The sequence below is a fragment of the Cucurbita moschata genome, unplaced genomic scaffold (genome assembly GCF_002738365.1).
Source record: "Cucurbita moschata cultivar Rifu unplaced genomic scaffold, Cmos_1.0 Cmo_Scf00014, whole genome shotgun sequence".
Taxonomy (NCBI): Eukaryota; Viridiplantae; Streptophyta; class Magnoliopsida; order Cucurbitales; family Cucurbitaceae; genus Cucurbita; species Cucurbita moschata.
Genome location: NW_019268530.1, coordinates 1,744,061 through 1,767,855, shown reverse-complemented (window position 1 = coordinate 1,767,855; position 23,795 = coordinate 1,744,061). Strand labels below are relative to the sequence as shown.

At 35.9% G+C, this 23,795-nt stretch overlaps 5 protein-coding genes across 10 annotated transcripts; 3 read left to right on the top strand and 2 right to left on the bottom strand.

Annotated features, from left to right (window-relative positions):
* Nucleotides 1-916: 916 nt before the first annotated feature.
* Nucleotides 917-3,462, bottom strand: LOC111452227. Its single transcript, XM_023092834.1, has 2 exons — nt 3,108-3,462; nt 917-1,245 (listed from the first exon to the last, which is right to left on the bottom strand). The coding sequence occupies exons 1-2, from the start codon at nt 3,361-3,363 to the stop codon at nt 1,088-1,090; spliced, it is 414 nt and encodes a 137-aa protein (XP_022948602.1). The 5' UTR covers nt 3,364-3,462; the 3' UTR covers nt 917-1,087.
* A 301-nt stretch (nt 3,463-3,763) lies between these two features.
* LOC111452225 (ATP-dependent Clp protease proteolytic subunit 3, chloroplastic) lies at nt 3,764-6,698 on the top strand. The gene is made up of 5 exons (XM_023092829.1): nt 3,764-4,177; nt 4,295-4,409; nt 5,584-5,759; nt 6,098-6,193; nt 6,283-6,698. The coding sequence occupies exons 1-5, from the start codon at nt 3,839-3,841 to the stop codon at nt 6,565-6,567; spliced, it is 1,011 nt and encodes a 336-aa protein (XP_022948597.1). The 5' UTR covers nt 3,764-3,838; the 3' UTR covers nt 6,568-6,698.
* A 480-nt stretch (nt 6,699-7,178) lies between these two features.
* On the top strand, nt 7,179-12,589 carry LOC111452226. 4 transcript variants are annotated; one of them, XM_023092830.1, is made up of 9 exons: nt 7,179-7,243; nt 7,807-7,927; nt 9,632-9,698; nt 10,017-10,088; nt 10,170-10,243; nt 10,351-10,489; nt 11,477-11,557; nt 11,633-11,722; nt 12,175-12,589. In XM_023092830.1, exons 1-9 carry the CDS (start codon nt 7,210-7,212, stop codon nt 12,256-12,258), a joined length of 762 nt encoding a protein of 253 aa, XP_022948598.1. In that variant the 5' UTR covers nt 7,179-7,209; the 3' UTR covers nt 12,259-12,589. The 4 variants fall into 4 exon arrangements, with proteins under 4 accessions (XP_022948598.1, XP_022948600.1, XP_022948599.1 ...); XM_023092832.1 differs by lacking the exon at nt 7,179-7,243 and having other exon boundaries at nt 7,687-7,927; nt 9,448-9,698; XM_023092831.1 differs by lacking the exons at nt 7,179-7,243; nt 7,807-7,927 and adding an exon at nt 7,939-8,052 and having other exon boundaries at nt 9,448-9,698.
* Nucleotides 12,590-13,531: 942 nt separating this feature from the next.
* On the top strand, nt 13,532-19,694 carry LOC111452406. Of its 3 annotated transcripts, XM_023093108.1 has the most exons (8): nt 13,532-13,624; nt 14,337-14,462; nt 14,526-14,588; nt 14,695-14,742; nt 14,849-14,902; nt 15,456-15,513; nt 15,800-15,885; nt 19,682-19,694. In XM_023093108.1, exons 2-7 carry the CDS (start codon nt 14,376-14,378, stop codon nt 15,841-15,843), a joined length of 354 nt encoding a protein of 117 aa, XP_022948876.1. In that variant the 5' UTR covers nt 13,532-13,624; nt 14,337-14,375; the 3' UTR covers nt 15,844-15,885; nt 19,682-19,694. The 3 variants fall into 3 exon arrangements, with proteins under 3 accessions (XP_022948876.1, XP_022948875.1, XP_022948877.1); XM_023093107.1 differs by lacking the exon at nt 19,682-19,694 and having other exon boundaries at nt 15,800-16,132; XM_023093109.1 differs by lacking the exon at nt 19,682-19,694 and having other exon boundaries at nt 13,606-13,695; nt 15,800-16,132.
* LOC111452405 (EEF1A lysine methyltransferase 2-like) lies at nt 16,891-22,605 on the bottom strand. Its single transcript, XM_023093106.1, has 7 exons — nt 22,236-22,605; nt 21,310-21,441; nt 20,610-20,810; nt 19,320-19,416; nt 18,096-18,199; nt 17,838-17,889; nt 16,891-17,457 (listed from the first exon to the last, which is right to left on the bottom strand). The coding sequence occupies exons 1-7, from the start codon at nt 22,454-22,456 to the stop codon at nt 17,236-17,238; spliced, it is 1,029 nt and encodes a 342-aa protein (XP_022948874.1). The 5' UTR covers nt 22,457-22,605; the 3' UTR covers nt 16,891-17,235.
* Nucleotides 22,606-23,795: the final 1,190 nt, after the last annotated feature.

The following is a 23,795-nucleotide window of genomic DNA, read 5'->3' as shown; positions in this document are numbered from 1 at the left end:
TTTTTTTTTTTTTTTTTTTTTTTTTTTTTTTTTTTTTTTTTTTTTTTTTTTTTTTTTGTAATAACAATTAAAAATAAACCAAAAGGGTGGAAATATTTAAAGAAAAAAAATGGTGAAAATGGGTCAACGGTAAATTTGAAGCACTAGCTTCCACTTTGCTGACGGTAACTAAATGGAGTCTCATCCTTAGAGGCACCTTTTTACCCACAGTCAACAAAGGGAAGCTAGTTACCATTCTTTTGACCACCCAAAACGACGACGTATGGACAACTACTTTGCCTTCTTGCTTTCATATGCCCCCTTCAAAGCACTGCTCTTGTGATCTTCCTTCATATCACCCTCGTCTATTTATAGGGCCCCATTGTCCTTTTTCTACTATAATGAAATGACACAAATAGCCCTAAACTTTTAAATTATTAGGTCAATAAAAACGAAAAGCAAATGCATTGAACATTGCATTGAATTTGAAATTCAGAGTATTTGGTGTGTTTGCCTAAATTTGGTAAATTCAATTAATTTATATATGTATATTGAGTAATTCACGGGGCAATGCATCTCGCTAACTTTAGTAGGCTATTAAGATGACAATAACTACAATTAAAGAAAACAAAGTTGTAATGCATTATACAAAATCGACACATCTTCCCTAACAAAAATTTAGTATATAATTAACTATATTAATATTTTTGATGAAGCGAACATCGAAAAAGTCACTATCAGCAAAAATGAATCTCAGTAGTAATTGACATTGACATGTATTTATTCTTTTGAGGTCGGAGGTTCAAATTCTCATACCCCATTTGTTGTATCAAAAAGAACGAATTTAGACAGAGTTGAGAAGGACGGTTTTAAAAGGTATATGTGAGAATGATATATTTTACATTATAGTAAGACATAAATAGAAACTAATAACTTGGAAAATTATATTCCGTTAATTTCCAACTCAAAGATGACCAAAAAAAGTTACCCAACCCAACATTTCAGATAGGATATGAATATGTACACATGATTTCATGAAGAAAAGGAAATTAAAGACTTACATGAAAGAAGGGGACCTTGAGAAAGGTTGTCGGTTCGATCTATGGTATTAAACGTCGTCGTAGGACGAGTGTGGAGCAGCGGTACATCCCGGATCAAAAGGATCCTCAGACCCACAGCAATGCCAGTATTGTAAGACTTTGCCAGAGTCTGGAGTGTCCATTGTTCCTCCTGTGTGTACACTTTCAAACTTACGCTTTGTTTCACCTGTATAAAGAAAGAATAACACAGGAATAGATTATGGTTTTGAGAAGAAAATACGTGCAAATCAAGGTAGGAATCAAGTAGTGACTCGAGAAGTTGGAACTTGGACTTTCAGAAAGAAATCAATAATGATTTGAAGTAGTAAATTGAATTGTAGTCTATTTCCAATCCTCAAAATTATTCAAACCTTCTCGTTTTGAGTGATTCAACAGAACATTTTTGAGTTTCAAAGTCAATCTCAGTCTTTCGATAATCCAATCGATATCGGTCAGCATAAATTTGGTTATACACAAGGTTTGAATTATTCACAATTTCTAAGGCCATGTTTGATACCTAATTGTTTTTTGTTCTTTGTTTCGTTGTTGTAAATGCTTTCAAAATCCAAGCGATTAAAGCTATTGTTTAAAGCAACTCAACCAAAAGGGAAAGCAGATGGCTTTTACTTGCAGAGTCCAAAAAAGTCATCAGTGGTAAAGAGCTAGAATTTTGATCCAAAACCTATTTTTTTTTCGGGAATTTTAACTTATTTCAGTTTAGGAAGTTCCTAAACTTTCATATATTCTACTTCTAACTTCGTAAGAACAACTATTTAACCCCTGATCATGATATTTTTGTATATAATGTAACGGAGACCTAACACAACATAAGTTTAATTTGTTTGCATCATGAACAGATATCTACAAGTATTTGAAGTAAAAGAAGTACCAAAAGTAAATTGATGAGAATAGGTTATAAACCTTCAATTTAGAGTGTCCATCAAGCAGCACCTTGATTACAACTAACACAAGTATTACAAATCATGGATAAATCAAGAGCTGAGCATCAACCAAAGATTTAAATAAACGCATTTAAATTGTACAAATGGAAACGCAAAATGGCTATGAAGTTGAACAAAACACAACTAACTTTGGATGTTTACATTTTGGTTCCTATTATTTCAACACGATTCTCGACTTTTAAAATGTCTATTTTAGTCTCTAAATTTTAAAAAGTAATCCTTTTGGTCCTGACAAGGACCAAAATTGTTCTTTTTAAAAATTTAAGGACTAATATGGCATTTTGTATGTAAAAACTAGGGACTTAAACTATGAAATAAGTACCAAAACGCAATTGAAGAGAAGGTTGGGAATGCGAACAAAGTATCACATAAGGTCCGAAGAAAGCTGCGTTGAACATGAAATAAAACTTGATTGAGGACAACGAAACCTCACCTAAGGTCCGAAGAAGCCACAAAAAGGGTGAAAGAGTTGGGGTTTGAGTTCACGTCAAGAATAGCCATGAGCGAGTGTATATCATGGCATCACACGATAGAAAGATTATGTCCATGATAAGTGGTATAAGAACCATGCCCCTGAGTTAGCCATGTCTAGTAAAATTCTCAAATACCTAACAAAGTGATGAGTCTCAAATAGACATAGTCATGTAGGATTGTGGATGAATCCTCAAATGTCAAACAAGTGTGTTTGAGGGGAGGATCGCTAAGGGTATGCTAAGGAATGGTCTACGTTGTGTAATCCACAATGTGATTCGTGGTGGAGCTTTATCGAATACGCGGTGTTTAGAGGAGTTGTGTCCTGAATGAGAGCAAACTCTTGGTGAAGCCAAAGAATTGGACAGATGGAATGACTATTAAGGGTAGGATTATTTGGAATGCAAACAAAATCAAACAAAATCATACATTGGAGTATGCAATTTCCAGTTTCCATCAAGAAGCACAATGTACAACTGACTAAACGGTGACTACATATCATAATCAAATCAAACGCTGAGAAGAAACTAAAGCTTTTAACACACTCAAATTGTACATCACAGAAACGAAAAACGGAAATGAAATCGGAAGAACTAAAAACAACTTAGGGCGTTACCTCCAAAATGAGCAGTATGAAATCGGCAAGCTCGAGGATGATTAAGGGAAGGATCAAATTGCGCCTTGCAATTCCTGCAAGTTCTAAGCGTCAATTGATCGTTAGAATTCGCAGAGCTACGGATTCTAGAGAATTTCAGCGAATTTGCACTCAGTTTCGAAGTGCGATTCAGACAACCGGAACGAAAATCTCTAACTTCTGAATGGAAAGAAATGAAACGAGCTGATAAACAGCAACAATGGAGATTTAGAGCCATTGCTCCGAAATGGTAGATTTCTGTACCAGTGATAGATGAAGTCAGGAGTTCGTTCTAATTTCTATTTGAGGAGCTGAATCCGTGGAATCGGTAAACCAGAGGCTCTTATTCAATTCTTGAAATTATAGATTTTTCCTTTTCTTAAAATAATATTTAGAAAAATCGAAGCATTTTAACAGAATTTTAAAAAATCAATAAATAAATTATTTAAATATCCTTTTAGCCCTTAAAATATTCATTTTTATTTATTATTTGGGTAAAATTTAATCAACGAAAATCCTTTAAAATAAATTTAATGGAAAAAAAATTTTACAAATTTATTTGGGTTTAATATGTTATTATTTAAATCAAAATAATTTTGTATATAATTTTGTATATATTTAAAATTGGGAAAAATAAGTTTATTTTGTTGGAGATACCAAATTCCGGCAACCCCAATCTTGGATTTCTCGACGGCTCCCTGAAAGGAACGAAAATGGAGTTGAGTTTCACATACGCACCTTCTCCTTCGCTTCACAGCAGGCTTATGTGCTTCAACCATGGAGTTTTAGCTTCTCCCTTTCCAGTTTCCACTCCTTTCAAGCACTCTCATGGCGCTAATTCCAGTTCTAATGCTTTTAGAATCAGGAAATCCGTTCCCGTTGCGGCGGTCAAGGCCTCGCTCAGTTCGTCGCCTCTGAGACGAACCTTATCCAGTAATTGGGATGTTTTGGGAAACTATTCTGCAGCTTCGGCGCCAGCGCTGCCTCGATTCGAAGAGCTCGATACAACCAATATGCTTCTACGCCAGCGAATCATCTTCTTGGGCTCTCAGGTAATCTCTCCAACAATTTCCTGATTTATGAACTTCCTGGTCCATTTCTTTGATTTTTGTTTGAATTTTGTGGTGCTTTTTAGTGGGTTTGAATTATGAGGTTTTGGTTTCTGGCAGGTTGATGACATGACGGCAGATTTCATCATAAGCCAGCTACTCTTTCTTGATGCTGAAGATCCAACAAAGGATATCAAATTGTTAATCAACTCACCTGGTGGTTCTGTCACTGCTGGTATTTTCTGCATCATTTTACTTTTATCATGAAATCCTTGATTATTTTTTTTTTTCTGACTTATGCATTATAGTTCTGTTCTAAAGTAGTTGGATTGGAAGGATACTCTCGTAGAATCTTTATGGTTCAAACCTGCTTCCCTGCATTCTTTTATAATGGTTTTAGTTTTGAAATCAAATGAGTTTCTTATTGCTCCAATGCGCTCGTATGTAGAATGGAAATTGCATAGTTCAACTTTTTTTACTTAAATGAGTTCAACTGCCTTCTGTGTTGATCAAGTTCAGATAATACAACAACAATTTCTCTTTCAGCCTTTCACCCCCTTTGCATTGAATGTAGTTCTCAATCCAAGATAAACATATTTCAAAATTGTGGAATCATTGAAACCTTTAAGATGCAGTGTCGTCGGAGATTGAGAAAAAATCAAGTTACATGGGTTTTGACTTGATTATTCTCACTTTGGAAGTAGCTTGGGAACTGCCATATTTGAGTAAGGATCATAATTCGTCTAGTTGTGAGGCAAGAGTGTCTGTTATTGGTTGTGTTTTTGTATTTTGTTTTGTGAATGAAATATTATGAGACCAATTCATGTGTTCGAATCCGCGAACCGCTTGATATGCTTAGTTTTCAAAAATATTCTTATTTATCAGGTGTTCAGTTGGCTAGTTTTTACTTTTTAGCACCATGGACGTAACTTTTGCCATCGACCAAATAAAAATTATTGTATGTGGTGTGGTATTTATGGGGCAAGAGCTTGGATGATATGCGTATAACCTGATTCAAGTTCATAACAGATTCTCGGTGTGGGGCTGGTTTCATTTCTCCAACGGTCTTAAGAAAGATGTTATAAAGAAAAAATTTGTAACATCCATTCTATAGCCAGTCCAGTTTCCTCCCGGATGCCTCGGTATTCATTTGTAGTAACTTTGGCAGATGAAACCACGTACCTACCGAAGCAGTTGTCTATTCCATTGTTTCTCATAACTAAAAACTGCCCTTCTTTTGTTTGTTTATATTATGTTCCTTGGTCTCTTCATTCTTCAATCATATAAAGGGCTTCTCAAGTACATCTTTGGAATTCCACGTTTTTTTTTTCTTTTGGGCTATCTCTAATGTTGAAGGGTGTCATTTCAATCCATGTTTGTTGCTCGACATTTTTTTTGGCTGCATGTAGGAATGGGAATATATGATGCAATGAAGTTGTGCAAGGCCGATGTTTCAACGGTTTGTATGGGACTTGCCGCATCCATGGGAGCTTTTCTTCTAGCTGCTGGTTCAAAGGGAAAGCGATTCTGCATGCCCAATGGTAGAGTGATGATCCATCAACCTCTTGGAACAGCTGGAGGGAGAGTGAGTAGTAGACTATTATTTTCTGTGCTTTGATGTCAAGTGAATGCCATTTTGTCCACCGTGATTGTAATTTTTGTTTCACCTTCCAATTAAGTAATTCCTGATTGTTTCATAATTTAGTTGTTATGAACTCGATTTATGTGTGTGAACTTGTATATGAGGTCGCAACGTTTTGGTGTTATGCATATAAGAGCAGCATGGAATCAAATACAGGAAACTTCCCCAAAATTTATACCTATTGACATTGCCTGTTGATCTATGTGATAAGTTGATTTGAGCTTCCACTTATGGTCTCCCCGAATCGCTTTGTAATTCGCTGGTTAACCCGTCCATGCCAGGCGACAGATATGAGCATCCGGCTACGAGAGATGGCGTATCACAAGATTAAGCTGAACAAAATTTTGTCTAGGATCACAGGAAAACCATTGGAGCAGGTTTGCGTCTACATTGTGTCTTTAACTATCTATCTGGTTCTCAGTTTCTTGCTCGAACCCTCTTGATGTTTACGAGTTTTCGTTTGCAGATTGAATTGGACACGGATCGTGATAACTTCATGAATCCCTGGGAAGCAAAGGAATATGGTTTGATTGATGAAGTTATTGATGATGGAAAGCCAGGACTCATTGCTCCAATCGCAGAAGCCAATCCTCCGCCCAAGACCCGAGTTTGGGATCTATGGAAGATCGAAGGGAGTCGTAAAGCTAAGAAGAATTTGCCTTCAGAAACCAAGATTTTGCAGAATGGATACCAAGGAAGTGATGAGGAGCGCAGTCCCCAGCCAGAAACAGAAGAACCAAGTCCTAAATGACAGGACACCCGCCCTGTTCTTCCATTGTTGTATCCTACTTTGTTCTTTCCATTCTCAAATAGCTCCTTCTCTGTAAGATCTTAAAGGTTATTATTACCAATCAGTTAAAACCAGTTATAGGTTTTGGAAAATTCAAGAGTCCAAGCAGTCGATATCTGAATCCATGTCGAAACCTCAGTACGACATTAACGGTGAGACTTAGTTTTGTAAAGGCTCAGATCCACCGCTAGCAGATATTGTCCTCTTTAGGCTTTCCTGTTCGGGTTTCCCCTTGAGACTTTATAAAATGTGTCTGTTAGGGGAAGGTTTCTACACCTTTATAAATGGTGTTTTGTTCTCCTCACTAACTAATATGGGACATCACAATCCACCCCCTTCGGGGCCCAACGTTCTTACTGGCACACCGCCTCGTGTCTACTTCTTTCGAGAAACAGCGAGAAAGCTAGCACATCGTCTGGTTTCTAGCTCTGGTACCATTTGTAAAGGTCTAGATCCACCGCTAGCAGATATTGTCTTCTTTGGGATTTCCCTTCGGGCTTTTCCTCAAGACTTTAAAATGGCTTAGGGAAGGTTTCCACACCCTTATAAGTGTTTTGTTTTCCTAACCAATGTGGGACATCACAAGTTTAGACGGCAACCATCATGATTTTGAAAATGGAAGCTTCTTTGAGTTTTGGTAGGCTAAGATTTTGATTAAGATCGATATGTTTGAACTCAAATGTGCTCATGCATTGCTTAATAGGAAGATGTTCTTAACATCTTGTGTGGAATATTATGATATTCCCTTGTGTTTTGAAGCATATACACTATTTTCACAAAAACTTTTTTATAACTATTTTTGTTTAAATTATAAATTTAGTCTGGTTTCAAGAATAAATTAGTAAAAATAATTTATGTATTTTAAAACGTAATAATTAAAATAAAACAGATGCAATTATTCTAAAAAAAAATTATAAATTTATTCAACACAATATTTTAAGTTCTTATAATTATTTAGTTTTTTTTTATTTTTTATTTTTTATACAAATAATTTTTTTGTTCAATTATATATTTTTAATCTATGATTAAACAAAATAATTTCGGAAAATTTCGTTGGAATCTCTGGCATTTCCCCTTCTCCCGCTATTGAGGAGAAAAAGAAAAAGCACAAACTTGAGTTCTCCCAATGCATTTCCCCCTTAAATGTTCTGTTGTTTGTTCAACTGGGTTACTGATACATCAATTTTTCTGTCAATCAAGGTAATGGAGCAGTTATAAGAACACTCCATCTCTTGCTTCCTCATTGGAAAAGCGGCTGCAGGAGGAAAAGAAGGCCGATTTTGTTTGTTTCTTCTATCGTAGAGATTCTATTCCCATATATGTAAGCATCCCTTCTCTTTCTTTCTCTCTTTCTCTCATGAATTTAATTTTACTCATATGATGTTCATAAGTTCTTGCCTGCAATGTGTTTGTTCATTTGCCAATGATGGTGGAAGTTGTTTGAAGGTTGCTGCCACTGTCTCTTTTTTTTGTGCTTTTTCGTTAGTTTTAGATTTTTCTTGATCTGGATTGTTGTTTCCTTGAATTCATTTGGTTTTGTTAGATTTCTGCCGGAACTTGACGAAGCTAACATATACGTATTACGAATTATTAGTGCAAACGTTTGAATCAGTTTAGAGGTCTTGAGAACTTCGTTTTTGAGTCGCAAGAACTAAATGTTTGAAATGAAGCTAAATATTATTGTTCTAGCTGGAGCACTGGTGCTCAATCCTCTTATTATGCCCATAGGTCTGTTCCTACTTATTATCGAGGAAGGCTTTGCCTATTCCAAGGCCAATCTCTAGAGATCATAATTAACCATCCAAACCCACTGCTATAAGTTATTGTCTCTTTGGGCTTTCTCTTTCGAGCTTCCCTTCAAGGTTTTTAAAACACGTCTACTAGGGAGAGGTTTCTAGACCCTTATAAAGACTGTTTCGTTCTTCTCCTCAACCGATGTGAGATCTCACAATCCACAACCCGGAAGGGGTGGACACGAGGCGGTGTGCCAGGAAAGACGTTGGGACCCGAAGGGGGGTGGATTGAGGGGTCGCACATCGATTGGAGAAGGGAACGGGGGTGGATTGAGGGGTCTCACATCAATTGGAGTAGGGAATGAGTGCCAGCTAGGACGCAGAGTCTCGAAGGGGGCAGATTGTGAGATCCCATATCGGTTGGGGAGGAGAATGAAGCATTCTTTATAAGGATGTGGAAATCTCTTCCTTGTAGACGCATTTTAGAAACCTCAAGGAAAAGCCCGAAAGGAAAAGTCCAAAGAGGACAATAACTACTAGCAGTGAGCTTAGGTCTGTTACAAATAGTATCAGAGCCAGACACTAGGCGGTGTGCCAGCGAGGACGCTGGGCCCCAAGGGGTGGATTTTGAGATATGGGGAAACAAAACATTCCTTATAAGGGCGTAGAACCTCTCCCTAATAGACGCGTTTTAACACCTTGAGAGGAAGTCTGGAAGGAAAAGTCCAAAGAGAACAATATCTACTAGCGGTGGGTTTGGGCTGCTACGTCATTGATCTAAATTTAGAAAACAGCAAGTATTTTCAATTTGTACTTTTTTCACCTAGGAATTTGAACTCAAGACTTCGGAGGATATCTCCAAACGTCCCAATTCCGAAGCCCTTACCAGTTTCCCCACCACCCTTGGGACGCAAATTCCAAAAATTTCATATTGTCTTTTCTTTTCTGCTCTTTATCTTTGAAGTTATATTATGCTGAGAAACAATCTGAGTCCTCATGAAAGCTGGTCACTGCAGCAAATAAAATCACATGCACAATTGTAATTGTTGTTTGGCTTATTTGTTTTATTTTATTAACATTCACACCAATTTCTACTGGATCATTGAAGAATGGGGGATCATTTTGTGCTGTTGGTGGATCGGTTGCTCACTGAATCAAACCTTGAAGCTACTATTGAGAGATAAAAACATAATTCTTCATCCTATGGCCTCAACAACTGCAGATAATATGATATCTTCCATAGATATAGATATTGAATCCATATCACCTTCCAGTAAACTTGTTGAGTGCAGAATTTGTCATGATGAGGATGATGAATCAAATATGGAAACACCCTGCTCTTGCCGTGGCAGCTTGAAGGTTAGATTTAGTTTAGTCAATACCAACTGGTTTCACTTATAAATAACTCAGATAGCTATTGTTTGAATCCCCCTTTTAAAACTTTATGGCTGACTAAACTGGTTTCAACAATGTTTAGAGAAAATTGTAGAACTAGATTTGTGGCCGTTAAGAATGAGAAACAAAAGTGGGATTGAATCAAATTTCATAATAATGGCTCAGATTGGGCATCCTGTGCTATTCTTGTTTTCCTTTCCCTTTCCAATCCTTATTCCTCGTTGTGTTAGTTTAGATGGTTCATCCTGATAATCAGCTTCCAATTAGTGTCGATAATTGCAGTATGCTCATCGTATGTGCGTTCAGCGGTGGTGCAACGAGAAAGGCAACACAATCTGCGAGATTTGCCACCAGGTTTGTTGTGTTTATATTAAAAAAAGATATCTTTAATGCAGGGCTAAATTTATGGTATCAAGAACTCCTTTTTCTTATCAGGACTTTAAGCCAGGGTACACAGCACCTCCCCATGTGTTTTATAATGAAGGTATTAGCTCACTAATGCATTTCAGGTAAGCCATTAACCAACCTATCTCCCCACAATGCATATAGTTTTCTTGTATATTGAGTTCCTGTTCATACATTTCTTCAACACTTTGATATCAAATTGTGGTCTCAGGGGAAGTTGGGAGATGTCAAGGCTGAACCAGCATGTCCCTGCAGGAATGCTCGATCACGAGTATCTCGATTCCGCGTTCGATGATTTCATCAGTCCCTCTCCATGCAGCGTACTGTGCTGCCGCATAGTTGCAGTAATGGTATTCCCTCTCTCTTCAATTTACTTCATTTGCAGTTTCCTTATCTCTGTAAACCAATTTTAAGTGTCTTGGCAATTGGCCTTGCTTTCTGCTGATTGAAAAGTATTACATGTTTTTGCTCGTTGATTCATTTTCATTGACTTATTGAGGCACCAAAGAAATTTAAAATACAGTATTTGGAAATTTAAAGACGAAAATGCAAGGAGTAAATGTTGAGAATTGTTGGAAGGGAGTCTTACTTTGGCTAATTTAGGAAATGATTATGGGTTTATAAGTAAGGAATACATCTATATTGGTATGAGACCTTTTGGAGAAGCTGAAAGCAAAGCCATGAGAGCTTATACTCAAAGTGGACAATATCATACTATTGTGGGTTCGTGATTTCTAACATGGTATTAGAGTCATGCCCTTAACTTAGCCATGTCAATAGAATCCTCAAATGTTGAACAAAGAAGTTGTGAGCCTCGAAGGTGTAGCCAAAATTGACTCTAGTGTCGAACAAAGGGAGTGTACTTTGTTCGAGGACTCTAGAGAAGGAGTCGAGCCTCGATTAAGAGGAGACTGTTCGAGGGCTCCATAGGGCTCGGGGGAGGCTCTGTAGTGTACTTTGTTCAAGGGAAAGATTGTTGAAGATAGTTCATTGGCTAATTTAGGGAATGATCATGGGTTTATAAGTAAGAAATACATTTCCATTGGTATGAAACCTTTTGGGGAAGCCCAAAGCAAAGCTACAAGAGCGGACAATATCATACCATTGTGGAGAGTCGTCATTCCTAAGAGTAAAAAGTTCAACAAATGTGGAGGAATGGATTTGAACCTCGAACCTCCACGAAAAGAGTAGATGCTTTAAACGCTAAGCTATGTTCATATTTGCAACTAAGATATTATTTAGCCTATTATTTTTTTTCTCGTATTTCTATCATTATGACAGTTGGATTGACCTGAAACCCTCAGTTTGAAACTGCTAATCATATCTGTATGTTGCAGTTCATCGTCCTCCTTGTTTTACGCCATACTCTACCGATTATAATTAGTGGAGCTGGAGAGTATTCACTGACATTGTTAATGGTAAGTTTGTTGCTCGGCCTTCCTCCATTGCTTAGACCAATGAAGAGCCACAAGTTCATGTTCTGTGTATTGCAGTTGCTGATCTTGAGAATTGTTGGGATTCTTCTGCCTATATATGTCATGGTTAGGGTATTTACTTCCATTCGAAGACGGCGTCATTATCAGGTTAGTGATCCGGTTGATATCTAGAATTGATATGCATAGCATTTAGTCGTTTCAATGGCTCAGACTCCCGATGGAGCTGTGAGTTAGAAGTGTCATGTTTGATATCAATATTTGTTGGTGTGAGATCCCACATCAGTTGGAGAGGAGAACGAAACATTCTTTATAAGAGTGTGGAAACCTCTCTCTAGCATACGTGTTTTAAAAGTTTTGAGGGAAAGCCCAAAAGGGAAAGTCCAGAGAGTATAATATCTGCTAGCGGTGGGCTTGAGCTGTTACAGTTCGACTATTTCAAGGTTTAGTCTTTGAACTTTCGGGTTTATATCTATTTGATCTTTTAAGTTTAAGAAGTGTCGTTTAGGTCTCTAAACTTTCAACTACATATCCAAAAAGTCCATGAAGTTTAAGAAGTGTCTAATAAGTTTTTAAACTTTCAATTATATACTTTCTGATAGGATCCCCCTCATCACCTCGCAACATCAGATGACGAAAGTGACTCGATGAGCCATTCTCAACCACGCTTCATCAACATGAGATAGCAGCAGTTCATTGTCCTCGTCTCTGATACGATAGAAACGATGTAACAAGAGAGAAAACTGTCAGATGAAATGCGTAGAAGGTCATCGATTCATCAACACCATTCATGGCAAGGAAGTTAAGAGCTGCATACGGTCCTCGCAGCGAGCCACGACCCAGTTAGCTTCTGCAATGAAGTGTTCATCATTTGTGGTGAAACAGCAGAAACTTGTTTGGTTAGATTCAAACTCTTTATGCAATAGAATCATTGGCTCACTTACTCTCTTATGTATAAAGCGTGTAATGGTTAGAAGGGGCTTTGATCTTTGTATATAATATGTGTTGCTTCAAAGATGAATGTGTGTTTATTAGTTGATAGCTGCTAAATTTGCTTTTAAATCTATACATATATACATATACATACATATATACATACATATATTAGCTTTGATGTTTAAAATATTAGTGTTGACAACAACGTCGAAACCTCGACTTTGTGAAAATATCGATAAAAGTCGGAAGTGAGTGATATTACTCGAAAAATTATAAAAACAAAAAATATTTAAACTTAAAAATAAATATTTTACACTTTTTAAATAAATATGCATTAAACAAATCTAAATGAATCCATTCAAACACAAGTTACTCTAAATAAATTCATATCTAAATTTTTAAAGTTAAATTATAAAAAATATAATTGAATTTTTTTCATCTATTTTTAAAAAAATTTGTTTCAATTCTTTTGTAAATGGTAATATTATCTAAATTTTTAAAAAATATTTGTCATAACTTATTATAGTTTGAATTAGTTAAAATATTCATAAACAGTTAATATTTCGAAAATATATTAATTATAGAATATATATTAATAATAAGTAAGATTTTGATGAGTAGTATATTTTATTTTATTCTTAAAATTTATTTAGTTTATATTTTTATTAGTAAGTATTAGTCGGTAGTTTGTATTCTATTTAAACGTTGGGAATATGAATGAAGTCTCAATTTTATTTCTCATTCTTAACTTTGTATTATTTCCGTAAGTAATAATATTTTTAGACTTATTTAAACTTTTAAGCGTTAGGCATTGTGTGTCCTAAAAGTAAAAATAGTAAGAATATTAGAATACCATTTTCAAGCAAGGAAATAATATTTTTACTGGTTTATCTGTAAAAAGTAAAAAGTAAAAAGAAGTCAAATTCACTATTGTGTTCAAAGTAGCTCACGAATGTACATGTGAATTTGCCTGTACTTTCAGCAAGAAGAGAAAATTAAAATAATAATAATAATAATAATAACAAACAAAACAAGACAAAAACAAATAATTTGGATCTGTGGTTCGAGCAGATCAGATCATCGTCTTCATCCACCTCGCCATTTTGCAGCTCAAAGGTATTCTTATATCGAATCCTTCTTTCGCTCTTCAATCCTCCTCCTCCCTCTCCATTGCAATACGCTCCATAGTAAGCTTCGTAGATGCATTTCTCTCCTCTTTTTCCTATCTTGTTGTTAGATTGATTCGTAGATGCATTTCTGATTTTAATGGAATTCAGTGAAGAAATCACTGGAATTAGATAATGGCTGTGCGATATGTATTGCTCAGTAATCGACTGCACTGTGTTATATCGCTGGAGGTTTGTAGTAATTGTGTCTGGTTTAGCTGTGGTCTCAGTCGGTGATTGGGGACTAGGAAGGAGAATTGTTTTTGTGATACGTGTTCAATCTTGTGGAGAAAGTAAGATCTTATTCTTCTTAGTTCTAAAGTTAATGATTAAAAATGGATCAATGGAGAAAGGAGTGAACAGTGTAGTTCTTTGTATTTCTTTTCCTTACAATTCTTGAATCATGTACTCTGCATAAGTTGAGTGGTAGAACATCCTGTTTCTGATATTAGATGTTATGCTTTCTATCGATGAAATATTCTCTTGTTTTATATCTGATTTTTGTCTGTCTGATAATGAATATAGAGCGCTGATGGTTGCCATCTATGTATTGCAGCTAGCTCTTGAATTGATCTTTAGCTTTCTTGAAGATTGATTGAAAGACACTTCCAATTCATTTTCCCCTGACTTCGAACTAATGATTCGATGAACTTTACCTGCAGGCTGCAATTTTATAACTATTTGAGCTTGCCTAGTTCATCATGTCTGAGCATATCAAAGAGACTGGACGAGTGGACAGAGATGGACATGTTGGATCTCTAGAATCTCTGTCTTCCTCTCGGAAGGAGGTTCGTGACTTCATACATATGCATTTTCGATTTGTAGAAGTTGATAACTAATTTTCTCTACAGGAGGAAGTTATAAAGAAAAAATATGGAGGGATTGTTCCCAAGAAGCCACCACTCATTTCTAAGGTGATTTGTTTCTTGTAAAAAATTATGCATTCTTTCAGTATGATTTTCAATGAAATCCATGCATTCTTCCATATGGATGTCTAAAGCTTTTGAATCTCATCTTCAGGATCATGAACGTGCTTATTTTGATTCTGCTGATTGGGCATTGGGAAAGGTATTTATATTTTATGGCTCGTAACACCATTTTTACTGATCTCGAAATTGGTTTGCTTAACTTCACCTATTGGCTAATATATCCTCCATATTTTTGCTAATGGCAGCAAGGAGTTGAGAAGCCTAAAGGACCTTTAGAAGCCCTTCGGCCAAAATTACAGGTTGGTAAATGATGTGCTTACTGATTTTGTCTCAGGTATGCAACCTTTGATATTATTTTAGGGTTGAGATCTTGAACACATGCACTGAACAGAGTGGTTGTATTTCTCAAAATTTAGACCTTGACCTCTTGAATAAAAGATTAGGGCATAACAGTTTTAATTTCAAATTCTCAAATTTCCAAATTTAGTATCTAGTAGTTATAATAGAATGTGACACTTTTGTTTGGTAACTCTTTGCTTGATTTTTTTTCTTGGAGAAATTTAGAATGTTAAAAGTGAAACTTCATTACCTCCATTCATGAATAATTATAATAGTAGACATGGCTTTAATCCATGGAAGGATGGTGCTGCCATTACCATATCTGCTACTATTTTTGCTTAAATTCAAGCATAACCCAGTACTTTAACAAGGCATCTATACAAATATTGTGAAACGATTTGTTAGTCTGGTAATTTTTTTGTTGCCTTTTTTATTTTTATTTTTATTATAATTACTATCATCAAGTAGGAGTAGGACTTATGTGATTGCTATTTTTTTTTTCCTCTTGCATAGCCAACACAACAGCAAACTCGATACCGGAAGTCTCCTTATGCTCCATCAGATGGTGAAGGTATACTCACCTATTCAAGCTTTAACTAAAACGATCAATCTCGATAGGTCCTTGAACTTTAAAATTTTGTGCTTGAACTTTTAATTGTCTAACAGGAATTGATTGTTGGGTTCTTAGTTTAACCTCTATGTGGCTTGTTAACTATATTATATAAGGATTACACAGCCAGTTGATTTCAAGCTGTATGTTGATGTAAATGTTAAATGATTTTAGGAGCCTATTAGAAAATTTTTAAGGTCTAAATAAACTATATTCTAATATGATCGTGGTATGTTTATTCACACAGATGGAGGAACTGCTCCAAATGAATTTGCAACTTCGAACGAATGAAGCGTTGCTTGTGCTCGTTGTACCTGTTGTATGCCTGCTTAGGTATGAGCAATTTTCTTTTGTTTTTTAGAATACAATTGCTCGGGTTCGGGGTTCGTTATTGTGCTTACATTAAGAATGTGTATTGTATGGAGGATGATAACTACATTCATCTATTTCATATTTGTCATTGATGACAAATATTATGACTGACCTTACAAGTCAAATTCAAGAATGTAGTAAATCTGTGAGATATGTGTATTGTAGACCATATGCCTTCATCCTACCTTTAAAAAAAATGTTGTGTGAATTTCGATGTATATTTTTATTTAGTCTCTATCGGCAACACATCTACTACGTTGTAAGTTTAATAACGCATGGAGGTGAGAATTTTGACCTCAATTGAATATGTCTAAGTTAGCTTAACTATACCTATAAGTTTATTGGTGTCAAAATTGATCTAATAGATTTGTGATGTAAGTTACAATTTTTTAAATACCTCTAAACTAATATATGAGTTATTTATGGTTGCATATTCGATAATTAGATCGACAGAAAAGGGTAATGAGCCATAAAATGTAGAATGATTTTATACAAAATACTAGAACATTTAAATTTAAGTTTCTCTTTTTATTTTTCTTTAAAAAATTCACAATAAGAAAACTCAAAATGATCGAGAGAAAAAAAAAAAAAAATCAATTTATCACTTAAAAAAGCTTATAAAAATATCTAGGACTAATGGTGTGAGTTTCTATCTTTTTCTCGTTTTAATATGTTTTTTTTTTTTTTTTAATTATAAGATATTAAATATAAACGTCTATTAATCACTTTTCAAAGTTTAAAAATCAAATAAATACGAATCTAATAGATCATTAAACACGGTATAATTCATATAAGTCGAAGAACTAAACTATAATATTGCACCTCTCTCACTTTAACACAGCACAATAAAAGCAATTGACAAGAGAATAAATGAATGTTTTGAAGTAATTAAATGAGAAATAAATGAATTTAGTTTGTGAATGAGTTGATAAGCAAAGTAATAGAACATCAATGGCAACTTGTAGGTTCAGCGATTCATGTCCTGACGAATTTAGTTTAAACTCGTCCATTGAAATCCTGAAAAAGACATTGGGATCTCAATATCACACTAACATGAACCTGTAATTCAGTCATTTTCACTTTACTCCCCACTGTAATTACATCAGTTCCCTAAGAAGAAGCTAAAAAAAGCCTCAAAATGGTTCAAAAGTTACGACAAACGAAGTCTTTTCGAGCAGAAAAAAGAAAAAAGAAAGAAAGAAAAAGAAAAAAACACCGACTCTTCGGGGGCGAACAGTGGTAGGCTCAAACACTACAAATCCATAAATTGGCGTAACATACATAACAGATCCAAGATGACATCGAACACGATCATTTCCTAAGAAACGCCACAGTGGTAACGCGAGATCCCACAGATCCTCCAAAGGTGAATGTCGGGTACGTACGAACATGACTGAGGTACTGAAATGTAGGCAGTTCTCTTTGTGTTCCATCAGACGACTCGGGTTCTGCTGCGGAACCAACCGTTCTTTGATTAAAGTTCTCAACTTCTTGCATAAGTTCATCTTTTGTACTGTTGCAGGAAGTGATCACCTACAGAAATTACCGGGAGTCGGTTCTAGTTGCATTGCAGTTCAGCAAAGGGCAGATGCAATGTCTATGCACTAGCTCTAAGAGAATGAAATATCGAATTTGCCAAAGAACATGCGATGTAATTTTTAAAAAATGATGGTAGGAAGTGTTCAGGCAGCTCGCAAGCATTTCATTACTCTCACATGCTCAAATATTTGAATGTTGGAAGACTAATAAAATTACAAAAATTTAAATAGTTGGCCGTAGGTTTCAAACTCAAAAATACTTTTAGTTTGTCATGTGTCCCACGAACACATTAGGATAGCTCATGGTGGTTTAGCATGAAGTACAAATTTCTTTTTTCAGCCAGAGCAGTGGGAGAGGGAAAAGAAAAGCCTTACCAGTAACCCGCCCGACGCCACTAGTTTCGATACAGATTCCCAATACATGATCCTGGAAACAGTAAAAAGGAAACAAAAATTTCCAATTACTTCGACCATTTATCAGTAATGTCTATAGAACTGAAACTTGAAAATCACCAATTATCTATTTATTTTCGAGCATATGCCGCCCATGAGCTATGCGAGCGAGCACCGATCCAATGAGAAACAGTCCAGATACAACAGCATTAGAGGAGGATTATACTTGCTTATCGTTACCTTTTAATAGGACCATCTGGGTGCAATCCAATTGCATCTAAAGTTCCTTTATCCACAATGAGTTGAAATTTCCCTTCCAACTTTGTCTCAAGAACATCATCAACCTAAGCCATGTAAAACAATGCAATTAGGATGATTGCATTACATCAGGCATAAACTAAGTTATAAAATATTTCTACATAACAAATAAACGATCTACTGTTTTCTGACTATTCATGAATCACTGAAGTAAAATTTCAACATATATGTCCTTACTAATACCCTTGAAATAAGACACGTTCAACAAATAGGAGTAGCACAAGGGATGAGTTGAATAATTCTAAGACGGTTGCTAGCAAACTAGTTTGTAACTTTCCTGCTTGTAAAATTTTCTGCTTCCATTTGCTTTTCGAATCTGCAGATAATCTTATGTTTATGTTTACACTGCTAAAAACTTCAAACTACACCCTACCGTGCTTGATCGAGAAAATTTTAATAACTCAATTATATAGCTCATAAAGGCATCAAACCAATTAATATAACCAAGGGCATTTAACAACTATAACCATTTATCTAATACGTACTTCGTTCATTTTATTTACTGAACTTCCGAAAGTTTCGATTATCATCTCTAAGACTTCAAATCATGTTTGCTACCTATGGTTGACGAAATACAGATCTAACAATCATTTCTTGATACTTAGATGCAACATAATCTGACAAACAATTGGATGGATTTAAGAAATGGACTAATCATGCCCAATCTGTCTCCCAAATAAAATTCGTCAATATGCATCAATTACTGTCCCTTACCTGAGAAAAACAGCCAACAGTAAGTCCATTTAGATCTAATTCTCAAAACCAAGAATTTAAAAAACTAAGATTTGAAAACTTAAAACGATCAAATAGACACAAAGATAGACAAGATTTATGGTAAAAAAATATAATTTACCCTTCAAAAAATTATTAATCTAATTCGACCCAATAAGGCCACCTAATCTCAAGATCGACAATGACTACTCACATCATATGTGCCACACAAGTCATATACAGCCCCAGTAAAAATGTGACAATGTCGTTCACCAAACCTTTTCATTTTCTTAAAATTCCCACAGTCCAGAAACACCACCAATTTAGTGGGTTGAAGGGAACTATGTATCAAAGCACATCCAAGAGAGAGGTAAGGAGATCTGAAAAGATTTTGAATAAGTTCGGTAATCAAAATATCTGCGTGGCAAGTCATACCAAAAAGTTAATATTGGAAAAGCCATTTCGCTCTGCAAGACTTCTAGCAAGATCTATCGCCCCTTCACTGTAGTCAGTTCCTGTCAAATTGGAGAATCTGCAAGCAAATGCAAGATGACAATCAGTAAGTACTGATGCAATTGTGAGATTGTTCATCCGTTAGTAACTAAAATCTTATATCCTTAATGATTAAATTGAGTTCAAAACTAGAGCCTAGTACTTAACAACACTGGATAATTGGGAACATATAACCTTCTAGTTGTGTGCAAAAGTCTTAATCACCTAGATTAACCCTGAAGTGGCTTGCCACAAATGCTGCCCACACACTCTAAGAATCTATCTCGTTCTCCCTGTCGCGAGAGCTCACTTCTGTTTCTTTCATTCCAAAAGATCCATATATAAAGTTTAACCAAAGTAACTAAACTTCTCCTTCAAGAGAAAGCCCTCCAAGAAAAGCATATGCAGCAAGTCTGGAAGTTATTTAGGTTCAACACCTCCATATGGGTGGTTACCATAAAGGCCTTTCATAATCAGGAAGGCGTTATTCTTTTAGGTTGGAGGTCCTTTTTCTCAATTTGGGCTCCTTTTGTGTTGACTATTTTTCTAGGCCGTCATTCTATCATATTTCTCCCCGAAAGCTTAGTTTCTTATATAAAAAAAACTATATTTTTTTGACAATCTTAGGTTAGTGGATATTCCCCCAGAGTTCATATAACTGGTCAAATATGAAAGATAGGTCTGTTAATTGGTTGTCATTCTCAAATTTAGAAGATACATGGATTAGAGAGAGTAACATTAGACCACGTTCCTCTTTCATTGAAAGAGGGAAATTCCAAATTGTCATAACTCCTTTGATCAAATGCCAATGTATACTTAAAAAAGGGATTAGATCTTTTACAAGACATGTATAAAGCATCAAGCTTTAGATCTCTATGGCCAAATATAATATCTCCATCATTATCAACTAGTGTGCCAATCAATGGCTGCATCTCTTTGAACCTTTCAACCAATGGAGAAAAAAGAGGAGTGAAAAGAAAAGCGCCCTTTTCTTTTGCTCACTTCACTTCGGATTTTTGCCTCCAACGGAGAAAGTCAACAAGAGAAAAAGGATCTATCATCAAAAATATATTTCCATATTTAAAACAGAGAGAAAATATCCCAACAATATCCTTTCACCTACTCAATTTATTAACCCAAACTAATACCTATCCAGTTGAAATAAGACATAAGAGAAAAAGAAAACGCTTCTCTTAAAGGTTAGCAAGAATCAAAAGGCACATCAAAACATACCCCTCCTTAGCAAATTCTTGAAGCAGCAAACCATTTCCCGTCCCAATATCAAGTACACTCCAACCATCCAAGAATTTGAAATCCTGTTCAACATTCTGTGACTTTGCATCGTCAGCTTGATTGGGAAACTGACCTTGAGAAACATCAGAACACAAACTTTTTGTCCAAGAAGCAACAGTTTCCATAACTTCGGATCCAAACCTGAAGAATGAAAGAAGTATAAAAATAGAAAACTAGATAAATAAAAGTCTAGTATCTCTCTTATTCTACCCAGCAATCAAAATTAACTTTTTTTTTTTTTATCATTGAAGTTTAACTTGTGAATCAAGTTTAACAAACCAAATTGAATTTACAAAAAAAACATAGTCCTCAAGATGAATTATTGAGAATAATAATCAGGTATAATCATCCTTTGAATCACTAGTAACTAATATCCTGCTCAAAAAGTAAATAGTCCATGAACAGTTCTTCAATCTCTCAACGGAACTACAGCAGTACACAGAGAGTACTAACATATAGTACATTGACGAGGAAAGTGGTTAGAGAATATGATCATAGTTGAATAATATAGAAGGCCAAAAAACATACACAAAAATGAAGTGCAGCGAACTGCTGATTACATCTTTTGTCATAATACCAATGACATAATGATATTACAAGAATAATAGAAAACAAGATACCTTAAGAAATTCTTACTTACCAGACTTCACCAACATGACCATGTTCACGGAAATTTGTCAATTCATCAGCATATTGAGAATCCCAGTAGCTTTGGAGACCAAGCATTGATGACACGGCTTCTGTATCTGCTTCTATTTCATCCTTGTCAGAACTGAAAGATGAAACAAGTTTTATTTAGAATGAAAATATGGCCATTTTTTGAATCTCATTATACCAGGTTAATAATATTATTAATTCTTAATCTGGTCAAGTAGTTAAGAACGAAATACTCTACTCCCCTGTGCATCACAGAGATTCTAAGCAAAATTTTCATAGATATCTATGAGTGACTGGATTTACTCATGTGTACCTTGACTAACCTTATATGATAGCCTTTGATCCTACGAAATTTAGTTACTAAGGAAATTTATAGGATATTAGGTATGAACACCATGGTTTGAACCCACTACCTTTAAGTCATTGGCAGGCCAACCCACGATGGTCTCTAAGCATGTAGTGATTGTTACACGAGTTACGGGTAAACGTATTGAAACATAGATCTAATCTCTAAGCAAAGAGAAAAGGACACAACTACAACAGTTCTACTGCACTTACAGATTGAAGAGCTAAAGGGAAAAACAATATATGAGATCCACCCGACGTCTATGATACTGAGGAAAGAACGGGCAAGAGACTGGAGAAATGAGGATCCACTCGCACCATCAGGAATATAATATAAGCGTAAGAGAAAACGTAATCTACATGAATTGCGCCGTGGAACCATATTCATTTATTTCAGAAATCAACGAGAATAACACGAGCATTGAATGCTTTGGGAATCAATCCTAAAGAGAAACCAAAACACCAAATAACCAACTTCCAAACAGAAGCAACGTTTCAAACGAACTGCGTTTCAACTATTTTCAGTAAGATTCACACAATTCAAAAGAATTAACCACGCCATACCTGTAATCGGAAGCGGCACGCAAATTCCCAGCAGAAAGAGCCTCAGCCGCGTCGGCATTACGCTGGTCATCGTCGAGGGTGCTTCCGTACTCGCTCTTGATGGACCAAGAGTCAGCGGCCACTGATCGGTCGTCGTCGGAGACCAGGTCGACAGCAGATGGGGCTGCCCGAGCCTGATGCAACAGCTCGGCATCTTCCGGCGTCAATCGAATCGCAGCCATGATCGGAAAAATGGAAGAAAAATAGAAAATCCTAATAGGAATCTAAGAAGTGGAATTGAATCGGAAGAACCTTGGTTGGTACGACACGGAGGCGATCACAGCGGACGGTGGATCGATCTGGTGATAAGGCGTCAATTTTGGGATTTTTTTTTTGCAAATATAATATAATATTAAGGTTGTTTTGTTCTTTGAAAAAAAAAATAATAATAATAAGATGAGATTAACTTCAAAGTAATTTTATTTGAAAAATAAATTTCTAAAATTATTTATTATTATCCCTTATTTGCTTAATGTACCTTTTTATTCGACATTTTGACCCGTGTCTCACTTAACTGAGAATTACTTCAATCGTGATCTATTGTAGCTTATAAATTTCGAATCGCTTAGAAATTCACCAACCCGACCATCAAATTTCTTTTATCGTTGTTCCTTAACTTATTAGCAAACTAAATCATTTTATATATATATATATATATATATATATATATATATATATATATAATAATTTCTCGAAAGAATTAAATTATAGACTTTTTAAACCGTAAATACTTATTTATCCAACGAACTATGCTCGTATTGGTACGAAAGGCCTAGAGAAAATCTTCAATTGAAATATTGCCGGCCCAAAACACTTGGGTCAAGCCCAATCAGCGAAATAGTGCAGGCCCAAAATGCTTGGGGCCAAGCCTAATCAGCAAAATATTGCAGGCCCAAAAAGGTTGGGTCAAGCCCAATCAATGGAATCTTGCAGGCCCAAAACACTTGGGTCAAGCCCAATCAGGAAATAGTGCAGGCCCAAAACTCTTGGGCCAAGCCCAATCAGCGAAATCTTGCAGGCCCAAAACGCTTGGGTCAAGCCCAATCAGCGAAATAGTGCAGGCCCAAAACTCTTGGGCCAAGCCCAATCAGTGAAAATATTGTAGGCCCAAAACGATTGGGTCAAGCCCAATCAGCGAAATCTTGCTGGCCCAAAACGCTTGGGTCAAGCCCAACCAGCGAAATAGTGCAGGCCCAAAACTCTTGAGCCAAGCCCAATCATCGAAATCTTGCAGACCCAAAACGATTGGGTCAAGCCCAATCAACGAAATCTTGCAGGCCTTAAATGCTTGGGTCAAGCCCAATAAGGGAAATAGTGCAGGCCCAAAACGCTTGGGCCAAGACCAATCAGCGAAATATTGAAGGCCCAAAACGATTGGGTCAAGCCCAATCAACTGAATCTTGCAGGCCCAAAACGCTTGAGTCAAGCCCAATCAACAACCGCTATGATCCCTATTCTACAATGTGATGATTCCATTTCCATTTGCTTCAAAAAAAAAAAAAAAAAAAAAAAAAAAAAAAA

Bases quoted from the DNA above. Each gene is read 5' to 3' on its own strand.
- LOC111452225 (XM_023092829.1), top strand. From the start codon at position 3,839: ATGGAGTTGAGTTTCACATACGCACCTTCTCCTTCGCTTCACAGCAGG. The intron at 4,410-5,583 runs GTATTTTCTGCA...GGCTGCATGTAG, and splicing joins TGGTGGTTCTGTCACTGCTG to GAATGGGAATATATGATGCA. The intron at 5,760-6,097 runs GTGAGTAGTAGA...CGTCCATGCCAG, and splicing joins TTGGAACAGCTGGAGGGAGA to GCGACAGATATGAGCATCCG.
- LOC111452405 (XM_023093106.1), bottom strand. From the start codon at position 22,456: ATGGCTGCGATTCGATTGACGCCGGAAGATGCCGAGCTGTTGCATCAG. The intron at 21,442-22,235 runs GTATGGCGTGGT...TTCATCTTTCAG, and splicing joins CGTGCCGCTTCCGATTACAG to TTCTGACAAGGATGAAATAG. The intron at 19,417-20,609 runs GTATGTTTTGAT...ATTTGCTTGCAG, and splicing joins CAAGAATTTGCTAAGGAGGG to ATTCTCCAATTTGACAGGAA.
- LOC111452406 (XM_023093108.1), top strand. From the start codon at position 14,376: ATGTCTGAGCATATCAAAGAGACTGGACGAGTGGACAGAGATGGACAT. The intron at 14,463-14,525 runs GTTCGTGACTTC...TTTTCTCTACAG, and splicing joins TGTCTTCCTCTCGGAAGGAG to GAGGAAGTTATAAAGAAAAA. The intron at 14,589-14,694 runs GTGATTTGTTTC...TCTCATCTTCAG, and splicing joins AGCCACCACTCATTTCTAAG to GATCATGAACGTGCTTATTT.
- LOC111452227 (XM_023092834.1), bottom strand. From the start codon at position 3,363: ATGGCTCTAAATCTCCATTGTTGCTGTTTATCAGCTCGTTTCATTTCT. The intron at 1,246-3,107 runs GTAACGCCCTAA...TTCTTTATACAG, and splicing joins TCATACTGCTCATTTTGGAG to GTGAAACAAAGCGTAAGTTT.
- LOC111452226 (XM_023092830.1), top strand. From the start codon at position 7,210: ATGATTTTGAAAATGGAAGCTTCTTTGAGTTTTG. The intron at 7,244-7,806 runs GTAGGCTAAGAT...CTGTCAATCAAG, and splicing joins GGAAGCTTCTTTGAGTTTTG to GTAATGGAGCAGTTATAAGA. The intron at 9,699-10,016 runs GTTAGATTTAGT...CGATAATTGCAG, and splicing joins CTTGCCGTGGCAGCTTGAAG to TATGCTCATCGTATGTGCGT.